We start from the raw sequence: 13,111 nt of genomic DNA on the forward strand, positions 1-13,111 counted from the left end.
GTATTCACTACACTAATGTGTAACCACTATAAACACATGCACTCAGAGGCGTTACCTGTCTTTGAGGAACATGTCGTAGTAGAACCCGCAGTCGGTAGGTGGCCCGCAGCACAGGAGGCCCCCGTAGTGGAGCTCCAGGGCTTCCCCGAGGACGTGGGCACTGGAGTGCCAGTACACCTGCAGGCAGGACAGAGGCCGCGGCCACGACCACGGGTCAGGGGAAGCCATCAGGCAGACAAGAGGACAAGCAAGCACGTGGATACAGTGTAAGGGGACAGACACTGGGACACAAGGCAGCATCAATCTCTGGCGACTGCTGACGAGAGATGCTTCCTGAGCCCTGTCTGGAATCCCTGGCAGCCGGCTGCTTGGTTCTAACGTGCAGCTGCTGCTCTGTGTGGCACTGAAGCCCAGCTCCTAAACCACTTCCTTCTGTGCCTTGACCACCGAGCAGAGCAGCCGCCCAGAGCCGGTCCAGGCCCAGCACAGAGGAACGCCAGGGAGTGCTGGGCATGGGCCCCTTTCCTCCTCCTCCAGGCAGCCTCTCTGAATCAGATTCGAGGCCACAGCGGCTGCTCATGACATCGCTCACGTTAACAAGATTCTGCGTCTACACAGCAATCTTCACGCGCTGAATAGCACGTGGCTGTGGAAGTCTGAAAGATAACTCAAGACAGAGGGGTCACTGAGGACTATCTGCTGGTTGCCGGGGTCCCCTGGGCAGGGTGTACATTTGCTAATTCACTGCAGTCCAAGGGCCAGTCATTAGCTCTACAAGTTCAGAAACTTGATTGGGTTTTGAATTAAAGGAATCAACGGTTTATGGATACATTAAAAGTAACCAGTCACCAAATATCAATAAATATAGATGCCAAAGGAACAAGACAATCGAGTCCTCTGGCAGCACTTTCCTCAGTTACATAGGAAACAAATTGCAATTAGAAAGCTGTCTGAGATAATAAACCGGAGTAGAGGGAGTTAGCTGGCTGAGCAGGCTCCGTGCAATCCCGACCCGCGGCACCAGGCCTAGAGGCAGAACCCTCTGCTTGGGATGGTACAGGATGGCAGGCTGGCTGCCAGCGTCAGCCCAAGTACCTTCTTCGGTGCATTGTGCACACCTGGAAATCGCCTGAGCCAAACACTGTGTTAGGTGCTGGAGACACAAGAGAGAAAGAAATGCGAGCCACTGGCCTCATGCGGTTTGCAGCCTAGTGGGAGAGAGGGCAGGCAACAAACCTCTAAGTGCATCATCGCAAGACAAGAAGCGTATTTAAAAGAAGATGAGGGCTTCCCTGGTGGTGCAGTGGTTGAGATGCAGGGGACACGGGTTTGTGCCCCGGTCTGGGAAGATCCCACATGCCGCGGAGCGGCTGGGCCCGTGAGCCATGGCCGCTGAGCCTGCGCCTTGTGGAAAGGCCACAACAGTGAGAGGCCCGCATACCGCAAAAAAAAAAAAAAAAAAGATGATGAACAGGGTGCTGTAATCAAGAAACACAGTGGAGGCCCTGTATTCACAGCGTGGTTAGGGTTGGGGGGATGTACCACAAAGCAGCTTGTGGAAGGGTGACAGGTAAGAACAGGCCAGCGACCATGCAGGCCTTGGAGAGAGATTTGAGCTTTATTCTAATGCAGTGGGATGTATTAAAAGGTTTTAAGCAGAAAAGAAATGACTGAATTTACATTTAAAACATAGGGCATCACAGAACTAGCAGCTTGGGTTCTTACATATATCTGGTTTTGTTTACACCTCAGATAAGTACCTATGCTTCCTGAGCATGAGGTCCCAGCAGCACATCGCTGACTGCTCCTGGGACTTCCGCAAAGATTTAGAGCAGAACGAATACCCACATACATTCTCCTGCTGGACAGCATGCTTGCAAAAGGAAATATCTATTAGATATATTTTAAACTTGAAAGCTCTACCGTTTTATAAAATGCTCCTTGTTTCTGGTGTGTGTACTTATCAACTTTACATGAACATTCTTGCTGTCACTTTCAACATGGATTTACCTAGAGGGTGAGGACTATTTACTTTCCTATGTTACATCATGCACTAAATAGTCTTGTAAATGGAAGCATCTTTTAAAATAGAAGTTTAAGAGTTTGCTATACAAAGGAGACGGATTTTTCTGTAAAGTAAAAAATGCTTTACAAAATCATTAATTTTATCATCTTGTAGACCTGAGATTTCTAGATTTGCTTTTCTAGGATTTCTTTTTCATGGATATGCATTAAATATTCATAAATGGGTTTATGCTCAAAATCTTAATATGTTCATAGTAACAGGAAAATAAAATCCAAGAACAACAAAAAAAGTCTCTGTTACTAAATTACACTAAAAGAAGCATTGAGGGCTTGGAAAAGTTACTGAAGCATCCTGAGCCTGTGTACTATTAACACAGTACCTGTGTGAAAAGGTAAGTGCAGACTCAGGGAGATAATGTACACAAGGGGCTGGGGCTGGTGCCTGGCACGGAACATTCTCATTTTCATAAACAACCACAAGTATTTCAGAAGCCCTGCAATGTGACACCAGGTGCCATGTTAGTATCAGGGTAGGCAGAGGGGCGGGCTGATGAGACACTCTAGAAACATTCCCCAAGATAATATGATAAATAGGTTTTCTCTTTCATGATGTCACTAAACACAGGGGGAAAGAACTCCAAAGAGGCCAACCCCTCCATGGAACATTAAGTTTGGTAGCTCCCCCGGCCCCCCAACCAAACACCTGACAGACTGAAAGCCTGCAGCAGCCCACTGTTAAAGAATCTGTTAGAGAACAGTGTCTGCAGGTCAACCAAGAGCCAGCTAGTGTGGGAAAGTGCTCAGGTCTCGGCAGGATTCCGCCCTCAGGAGAGGGCTAAAACTAACTGCTGGGCCAGCTACCATGGCTGCTCCTACTTGCTTCTCTGGAGGCTGACACCACCTGAAAGTGTCTAGTCGCTTATTTCCTTGCTCACTACCCCTCCCACCAGTGAACTCTCTGTAGCAGGAGCCTCTGTCGCCCCACAAGGTCTGGCATGTGCACCCAACAGCTTAGATACTGGTCAGCTGACTGAGGGAATCAATACATGTTCACAAGTTCTGGGATGACAGCTGGCATATAGTTAGGTGACAGCTGTTTGGGTTAGATCTTAAGTGAGAAAAACTAAATAATACATATAAGCTATGTATTTCATTTAAAATCTGCTCTTTCTGAATCACTTTTAAATATGGTGTTATTAATATTATATTTATTAAACACCAACAAATGCATTTCAAACCTTAGAAGGCCACAAAACCCATCATTCTTGACTTCGTGTGTGGCTTCATAATTACATAATGTAACTGACAACATAAATAGCCGAAGTATGGTGGGTTGGTCTTTAAACACTTACAGCTTGGGCTTCCTTGTCCTCAAACATGAGCAGCTCTAGGGTGGAGTCCCCTTCCAGCGGACGGTCCAGGTCCCACAGCTCCCCATTCACTTTGGCTATCACTGTGCTTTCTGCCAGCTCCTGACTGGTGAGAGAACAGTCACGTGGGCGTTAACGCACCACAGGCTAAAACAAAAGATGGAAATGATTTCCAGGGTTTCTTTCTTTAGTGGAAAGTACAAACATAAACTAATAGGATAGATTTTTTTAAAATTCTGTAACACTTATTTTAAGTACAAAAGTAGTAAGATACGTTCACTGTAAAAACTCAGAAAACAGAGAATGCACAGAATAAAATAAAAATCACATAAATCTCACCACCCAGATATCACCACTCATATAACATTCTGGCACATGTTTTTCCAGTCTTTAGCTATACCCGCCCCTCCTTCACACCACACACACACACACACACACACACACACACACACACACACACACAGGCACACACCCCCATCATAAAAAACATAGTTGCCTACATAATTTTCTTCACAACCATGCCATCAGACAGACTCCCAGAACATTCTGGAAGGACCACACTGATTAAGGAAGCCTCCTCCTGCACACCAGGTCGTTGTGTGCTATCAGAGCGTACACTGCACAGACATCCGTGCACAGGCGGCTTTGTTCTTTGGTGACTTTTCTGGGAATAGGCCTTTGGAAGTAAAACTGTTAGGTCAAAGAGCATGTGCCTCTGAAGGACTGCTGATAAATATTGTTTGAATGTACCACTTCCATGCACCCTGATTTTTTCAAACTTTGCCAATGTGATGTTGGAAATGGTTATTTTAATTTGGTTTATTGGATTATAAATGTTTACTGGCCAGTTTACTTTTATGAACTGTCCATGTCCTTTGCCTATTTTCTACTGAGGTGTTGATCCTTTTCCTGTGTGTGTGTGTGTGTGTGTGTGTGTGTGTGTGTGTGTCTTTTCATTAACATCTATTGTTTGAAAATTACTGACAAAAATAACATGTTAAGAGAAGAGACCTAGAAAGCACAGAAAAGCACAAAGAAAAAAAATCACCCTCTGGACTTCCCTGACGGTCTAGTGGTTATGACTTCATGCTTCCAACGCAGGGGGTTACAGGTTCGATCCCTGGTTGGGGAACTAAGATCCCACGTGCGCAGCCAAAAAAAAAGATTCACCCTCAATCCAGTCACTCAGAAATTACTGTTAACATTTGCTGTCCGTCTTTCCACTTTTTTGGATAAATACATACACCAATGTAAAAATTTTAATAGTATTACTCTTTATGTTATATGATAACCTACTTTTTAAACTTAACAATAAACCATGACATTTTCCCCAACAGCAAACAGACTTGTAAAACATGCTATTTGACAGCTGCAGTAGAACTAAGATTTGCTTAATGAACCCACTATTGCTGGGATTTGGGTTATTTCTTTGTGGGTTTTGGTTTTTCTTGTTTTATTTTGACAATGACAAATAAAGCTGCAATGGACATTCTTGAACATACATCTCAGTTCCTGATTATTTTCTCAGGAAAAATCCTAGAAGTAAAACTACTGAGTCAAGGGATAAGCACTTTTAATGACTTTAATTGGACTATATTACCAAATTTTCCTATCAGGAGAGGGTCCCAAAATACCTTTCCCTGTGCTCTCACCTTCAGGAGTACAAAATTGTGTCATCTTGACAATGTAACGTTTTCATTTGCATTTCTGTGAGTAACTTGAGCAGGGGCACAGCACTGTGGTTAACAGCACACACTCTAGGGTCAGGCCAACCTGGGGTTAAACACTGGACAATTTACTCAGCTTTTCTAAGCCTCAGTTTCCTCGTCAGCAAGATGGGAATTACAGGATCTTCCTCATATATTTATCCTAAGGATTAAGTAAGGTGTACTCATAATAAGAACTTAGTGCACATTCAGTATTGTTATCAGTGGAGTAGAATTTTATCTTCACCTTCACTGGCCATGCCAGGCTGCTAAGGGCTCCTCAAGCCCATTCTCTCTGTCCTCTACAATCAGTGCCTGGCCATCCTTGCAGCAGGAGGCAGCCACGTGGCTTAGGTGGAGGCAGAAGCGGTGTCCAGCACTGCCATATCTCAGCCTTAACACCATGCAGGGCACCTACCTGTCCATCTGGCCCTCTGTAGATGGAGCACACATGCTACGACCTTTGGACCATACGGACAAAGGAACACTGTACCAGACCACCCAACAGCCAGGTGGAAGGAATTCAGGTCCCCAAATAAACATATGGAGAAGCGCTGCCTGTCAACCTGGACCCTGCACCCCCAGACTGCTGTCAGAGAGGCTCTAGTCGTATTTAAGGCACTAAGTTTTCTGTGGCCTGTTGCAGCAGCTTAGCCTGTGTCTTAACTAATGCAGAAATAAGGGCCTGCAAGTGAGTAACAAAAACAAATCATCTGGCATTGGCTTAGCAGATGGGCGGTGGGTTACACAGAAAGAGGTACTCAGACGTGGAAAGCCAATAACCAACCCTATTACAGCATAACAAAGTGTCTCCTAAGACTTGCAGGCAAATAATGTGCTTACGATGCCTGTAGCACATGAGTAAACGGTTATACAAAGGCAAACGCTGGGATACACTGGGTAACTCTCGTGGCTTTTAACAAAATACTACCAGGCCAAGATAAGCTCAGACGGTATTTGTCCCCTAGCGAGGGAGGCTCTCTCCGCACGCGGCCTGTAAGCCGAACTGAATGGGAGTTCAGAAGTGTGAGGCTGTGCAAGATGCAAAAACAATCTTCTGTCCCAAAGAGCAGGAGGAACAGACACTGACAGCCCTTCTCAAAGGCCGCACAGAGACAGACAACACAGGCTGGTCCAGCTACAAGGATCAGAGCCCGCAACCTCCAGTTTTGTCTGATCTTGGCCCATTTAACTGAGGGAGAGAGGAATAAGCAAAGGACAAAGGCCAGGGAGTAAAAGGGTGAGAAGTCTCTGTCTAGGAGAAATCTTCAGTATGGTTACTTTCACGGGAAACTGACTAGAAGCTTCTAGTTAGAAGCCTACTACGGTTAATTGCTTGAGGAAATTGTTTTGCCAAACAAACTACAAGCCCAGCTTACAAGTACCTGTCACTGATCCTCAGGAGCCCTGAGCCCCTCATGTGCACCAGCAGGAGCCGCACCAGCAAACCTCGCGGCCTCCACCATGAACAACTGCCTGCACTTCAGATGTGGCAAGTGAAGGCGAGGGACAACGACAAGCCCTCCAAATTGCAAAATCAGGGCCGACAGAGGGCGGTGGACAAGAGAGCTGCTCCCAGAGGACAAAGGGTGGCCAGATGGTTTGACCCGAGCCCCACCCACGGCCAGGCTGCAGACAAGATCTGGGGGCTCCTGAATACCACTGTCTGCCGCATCACTCCTCTTTTTTCCAAATGACACTTTAATCGTGATTGTGTTTATCCCACCACCATATACACGTGGTGTGGGCAGCCTCGTCTATCAGTTTACTTGCTGCTAGAGCACGAGCAGCCAGCCGATGGGGGTGTTGTGTGCTTCACCTGAAAATCCTGGGCTTTCTGCTGCCAGGGGCTGGAGTCGTCTCACCGGGAGAGTGAGGGAGTGTGGGGGATGATGCACGGCGGATGCTCACAGGTGTCTGGAGGTCCCAGCAGCACGCCGTGGCAGACGCCGTCCCCAAGACCATCCTTCCTCTCTCCTGTGGTGAGAGTGCCTGGGCTGGACACGTGGCCAGCCAGCAGGAGCTACGTTTCCATTCTCTTACAGGCGGCGTGGCTGTGTGACTAAGCGTGAGCTAACAGGCTGTAGGTGGGAATTAAAACATGCTGCTCCAGGGTCTTGGCCTCAAAGCACCCTTGCTCTCCAGCCGCTCTTCCCCTGCCTGCAAGCAGGTCCATGGGTGTGACCCAGCCTCCACCCCTAGACGTGGACAAACCCTACCTAAGGGGACGGCAGAGCGACAAGATGCAGGGATCTTGGGTCCATGAAGGACTGCCTAGACCAGAGACGCCCACCAGCCTGGCCACCACGAGTCTGTCAGGGGAGAATGTGGCGTCTGCCTTATTTAAGCCATGATCTCTAGGGGCTCTTTCCTGCAGCAGTTTAGTCAGAAGCCCCTGGGGGGCTCCTGGAAACACAGATGACTAACTGATTCAGCAAGTGTGGGATGGGGCCCGAGAATCTGCTCTTCCATCAGGTTCCCAGGTGATGCTAATGCTGCTGGTTTGGGGACCACATTCCAAGAACTACTCTTCAATGAACTACTATGAACTGTCCTTTGCTCATTTTTTCTGCTGGGGTATTTCCTTGGGATAAATGGCTATGTATAGAATGACTGGATCCAAGGGTTGGGGTTTGCACATTTAAGAAAGAGACTGTGCCTCTGCATCCACCCTCCAGCAGTGCCATTTCCCCAAAATCATATCAATATTAACCATTATTCATAAATCTTTGACAGACCAATAGATAATACACAATTACTTTAATTTGCATTTCTAAGATTATCTTTTCCTCCTTTTTATGCATCATTTTTACACAGAGCCATTTTTCCTAAGTGTTTCTGACTCTGTCCGTCTTTTCCTTAATGATTTGTACCTTACATGTTACACTTCGGAAGGCCGACACTCCCTCAGAGCAGGGAAAATCATCCATGCAATCAAGTCTCAGTAAACCAAGGGAACAGTCAGTATAATTTAATAAAACTATTATTTTTAACTTTATTTTTATAACTGTACACCTTGCTGCACCCTTACTTATTTTAATAGTTTTTCAGTTAATACTCTTCTCTAATTCACTTTTTTAGTTTCCTCCTAGTTTAATTGTTCTTTTTCTAACTGCCTGAGTTGAATTCTTAGTCATTGCATTTTTTTTTTATTCAATAATAAAGCCTTCAACACTATAAATCTGTTCCTGATCACTTCAGATGTATTACATAGATTTTGAAATATATTCTCTTCATTAGAAGTATTTTCTAAGAATACTCTTTTTTCACTCTTTTTATTTCCGAAAATACTTGTTTTTATTTCTTTTCACCTGAGTATTTTGAAGTTTTTTTAATTTCCTAGTTTTGTTTTGTCTTGTTGTCATTTAATGCTTACTGAGTTCACAACGGATTTCACTTTGCTCACAGAATGCTAACTGTGTGTTTCTGTATTTTATTAAGATTCTGAGGAACCGAAAGCACAACCACAGGTGCCAAGAGAGAAGGCACCATCTGGGCCACAGCACAGAGATCAGGGACTAGCCACGAAGCCTACCTTAGAGTGTTATTATTCAGACCATGTAATCTTAATTTTGGGCTACTTGATCAAAAACTGAGAAAGGCATGTTAAAGTCTGCCACTCTTGAGTTCCTATAATCTTGTATTTCTGGTTTGATGCTACGTTATATAACTAACTCATAAAGGTGCGTGACAAATTGGGAATTACACTGTTCTTCTATTTTAAAAATAAGCCTCAGTCTCCCATTCAATGATTCTGTCGAATGATTTAGACAGCCCTAAATTCTGCTGTCTGACGGTAACATTAAGACCACTGCTTTCTTCTTATCAGGTTTGCCTGATATAGCTTTGCCCATGCTTTAGTTTTGGACAATTTTACTTATTAGACACTCCTGTAACCCCTCTGTCATAAAACTTGAGGGTGGTTTTAAACTAGTACCTGTGGGAATGCAAGTCACTGACTGTACAATGAGAACACGTCCTATAATGAAATGACCTTGTTTCCCAAGCTTGGACAGTCTCTTCAGTGCAGGACGGCTCAGACTTCAATCCACCAACATGCAAATGACTCTCCACGAGGAAACATAAACTTATTTTTGCCTCAAAGCCCGTTCCCAGCACATCTATTCCTCTCTCCTGGAAAGCACAGGAACAGGTTGGGAGGGGCCTTTAGGGTGTATGATATAATAGGATGAAAAATACAATCTTAACCATATTTTTCAAAGGAAATCTGAAGATTTTAATTGTTGAATAGTTTTCTTTTTAAATAATAAGTTTATTTACATGGCAGTTTTGAGCTATAGCTTCCACAGAATTTTATTTAATGCCAGGAATTAACATTAGTCAAAACAGCACAACTTCACTGAAGTATCTAATTTCTAGGAAGGTCAAAGCTTCCAGGGCTGATCATCGCTCTAACACATACATCTTCAATCTATAATTAATAGGCCTTTTTGTACATTTCTAGAGTTGCTTTCATTTTCAGAGTATCTCTCATATATAGTATTTTATTTAATCTTTACAATCTCGTAAGGTAAACGATAAAAGTATTATTATTTCCACTTAAGATTTAAGAAAACAGGCTTGGAAAGCTTGAGGGATCTGCCCACATTGGTCCAAAGACCCACCCACAGTTATTTACTGGTGGAACAATGGCTTGGAGTCAAGCCCAACAAAAGACCTGTAAAATCTCATGGAAATAACTTGATGATGAACCGGGTCAATGTAATGTCGCCTGTCAAGGATTATACATTTTTCTCTACTATATATTTTTACTAGAACTCTAAAAGTTGGACCCTTGAAAGAGAAGGAGATTGTGTTCTGATATTCAATTACTTATTAAATGGCCCCTTTAGAAGCCAAGAAGTAAATAATTACCTAATTACATTTAATTTATTCAATTGAGTAAGAAAAGAATATCTTAGCAGTCCCTAAGAACACATTTTCACCAAGCTCTAGCCCAACACTTAGTACTGATCATCTGCTCCACACTACGGTTTACCTAATTTCAGCAGCCACTTGGTAAGGTGTTGTTTTCCAAGCTTCCCCTTCCACTGTTTTCCCATCAGCCACTCTTACTGTGATCACATTGCTTGTATTCCCCTTTTTTTCATAAATGGCAAGTAAGAGCTGATGATCTTTCTTCAGTATTTCAAAAAGCTTCAATCTTTCCTTCACAAAATTTGGTGGATTCTTCACCTGAAAACCATTAGAATACAGGAGGGTTAACAGACACAGTCCACTTTTTTCTAACTGCTCAGCTCTAAATAAGCCCCACCCCTTCTCAGCAGGCTCAGGTCACGGCCCCCACAAGCCCCTATGACTCTGCGTTCACTCTCACCCCCTGGAGACTCCCCTCCCAGGGTCTAACTCCCTCCTAGCTCTCAGGGTCCTGCGCAAAGCCCTCCTCTTCCAACTACCACACCCACTGGCATCGCCCTTCTCTACAGGTTTAACATGCTCGTGCACAGAGCCACACAACTCAGCCTTTATTGATACACCATCTGACTTTGTTCTCTAGTTGTTTCTCCCGTTTGTCTGAACTCCTCAACCCGATGGATCCCTGAGGCCAAGATCCCTCTGCTCCTACCAAATGTTGATGTGCCTGATCAATTCTGGTTGTTTTAATGATTTATATTTAAAAAGCAAAGAAGCCGGTTTCCTTAACACAAAAGAAGAGCTCTGCTTTCTCAACTTAAATAGACTAAGGAGCCCTTTACAGCTGTGGCGCTGGCTCACCTCTAAGTTAAGACATCTTGTATCTAAGGCTAACAAAATTTTAAACACACTCCTGTGGCCCAAGCCGTAATTTACAGCAACTGTTTTAATTAAAACCCCTGGGCAATTAACTACATAAGCATATTTAAATAATAGGTAGTATTTTATATTATTTCCACAGCAATGACTTACCTCACTGTCAGGCCCGCTTTCCTTCTTCTCTTTAATGTCCTTTCCTTGGCTCTGACTAGGAGGAGGCTGAGAAATAAAGGGAAATAATAAACAATTCATCCCAATGACAACTAGGAGCAACATATCTGAAGCCCGAAGCAGGAGAGGGACAGGCCAGCAGGCAGCAAGCGTCCCATGTTTAGAGGCTCACGGCTGGGGCTCTCCTGACCATTACCTACAACCTTCAACAGGTAAGCCGTTTTCTGGGGTTCAGTCCTTCCTGAATGTGCACTTTCACATTCTTGCTAAGTACACTTAATATATTTTGCTGTTTAAAGTTTTTCCCCCCTAAATTTTAAACAAATAATGTCCCTGGATTAATGGTCGCATAGCTGCTCCCAGAGACTTTAAATGCACTGTTTCAGGAAGGTGTTGCCCAGGAGCACCACAGTCCGCTGGTACAAGGACTGAGAACACCCCCAGTCTGAGAAGGCCTTCAGAACTTAGAAATGCATTACGTTAGAAGGTAAGTGAACCAAAACATTAAAATACGCTATTAAATGACAATATTAAATACGCAAATCTCAAGATAGACCTCCAAAACAAGGCAACAACTAAACACCCCAAACCACCTGTCATAAACAGCTCAGACCAGCCATTCACCAGGGGAAAGGGAAATGTTTCTACATGGAGCTGTTGGTCTTCCTGCCCAAGAAAATAAGTGTGAATTTTAAACACTGCAGCATTTTTTTCAGACAGGAAAATGCTATTTCTGCCACTGAAGAAAATGTGCGCCGAGCAATTTACGGGAAGAGTTGAGACATTACAGCGTTAGGTCAGCCTGGCGATCGCTGGAGACGCAACGGCCCCGGCGTGTCCAGCCTGTCACGGGCTCCCGGCCCGAGTGAAAGCGCGGGACAGGGGGCCGGGAGGGCAGGCCCCGCCCCGCCCCCGCCCCCGCAGCGCACCTGCCGCCGCACGCACCCCCACCCGCCGCCCCAGAGCTCTCAGCGCACGAGCTCCGCCACGCCCTGCGGACAGGCCCCAGTCCGGTACCTGAGTGCTCGCAGCCTCGCGCCCAGCCTCCTGCCGCAGCGCGCTCTCCCGCCGCGCCTGGTGGCTCAGCTCCTCCGCGAGGCACAGCCGCAGGCGGTACAGGCGGTGGCGCAGCTCGCGGTTCTCGGCCCGCAGCTGCGCCACCTCGCGCGTGAGGCACGGCCCCTCGGCCTGGCAGCGGTCGGGCGCGTTCAGCTGCTCGTCTCTCAGGCGGTGGACCTCCGTCCACAGCCAGCGGATGTCCTCCTCCTGCCGCGCCAGGCGCGACGCCACCGCATCCGCCGCCAGGGCCTCGGCCGCCATGGCGTCCGCCTCGCCTCACACAGGTACCGGCGCCCCGTGGGCCACAGTCGCCAGCTAAGGGGCGCACTGCGGTGTCCGGGCGGCGGCCCGACGCTATATAAATAGCGGGGCGGGTGGGGGGAAACGGGGTGACGGGGCGGGGCGGGGCTAGCTGTACCGTGTAGGGGCGGGAAGATACGAGCTGAGGAGGGCGGAGATATGGGGTGGGGCTATAGGAACTGTAGGGGGGGGGGAGGCGGGGGGGGGGGGGCCGGCTTGCCCTGCAGGGGCGGGCTATAGGAACTGTAGGGGGCGGAGTGAAGGGGAGAGACTGAGCGATAGGAACTGTAGGGAGGGACGATGGGGAGGGGTGGGGCCGGCTGTGCACTGCAGAGGCTGGGCTATTGGAACTGTAGAGGGCGGGGCAAAGGAGAGGGGTGAGGCTGGCTGTGCACTGCAGGGGCAGGGCTGTAGGAACGGGGCGGGGGAGACGGGTTGGGGCGGAGCTGGTGTACCCACATTGGACACGCTTCGGGGCTGGGGGCCAAGACAGGCAGAGTGACCTGGAGAGTGGAGTGGGCCCTAAACAGGCTCACTGTGCCTTCAAAGCTACGAGTATGTCGCCAAAATGCATATTGTCCAAAACCATCTCCCTTCCCAGAATGGCTCCTGTTTTCCCTCTCGTGAATCCTGGAAGTTACCATTATTTTAACTTGCCACCAGGTTCTAAAAAGTGGTCACTGAGAATTGACCTTCTTTGGCCTCATGCCAAGGCTGCGCAAATGC

At 46.7% G+C, this 13,111-nt stretch overlaps 1 protein-coding gene across 9 annotated transcripts in view; it reads left to right on the plus strand.

Moving 5' to 3' along the window:
- The first annotated feature begins 12,158 nt into the window (after positions 1-12,158).
- The window catches only part of TJP1 (tight junction protein 1), a 350,674-nt gene continuing 349,721 nt past the window's right edge, over positions 12,159-13,111 (plus strand). For 8 of the 9 annotated variants that reach the window (XR_003429203.1, XM_027089108.1, XM_027089109.1 and 5 more), the window contains exon 1: positions 12,159-12,369. Coding sequence is in view for 7 of the 9 variants with exons in the window: in XM_027089108.1 (XP_026944909.1) it covers positions 12,282-12,369 (88 nt within the window). In the remaining 2 variants the exon portion in view is untranslated. The remainder of the gene's footprint in view (positions 12,370-13,111) is intronic. The other variant, XM_027089110.1, reaches the window with a different exon arrangement.

The sequence above is a fragment of the Aethalodelphis obliquidens genome, unplaced genomic scaffold (assembly GCF_003676395.1).
Source record: "Aethalodelphis obliquidens isolate GAN/ISIS:26980383/991018 unplaced genomic scaffold, ASM367639v1 scaffold65, whole genome shotgun sequence".
Classification (NCBI taxonomy): Eukaryota; Metazoa; Chordata; class Mammalia; order Artiodactyla; family Delphinidae; genus Aethalodelphis; species Aethalodelphis obliquidens.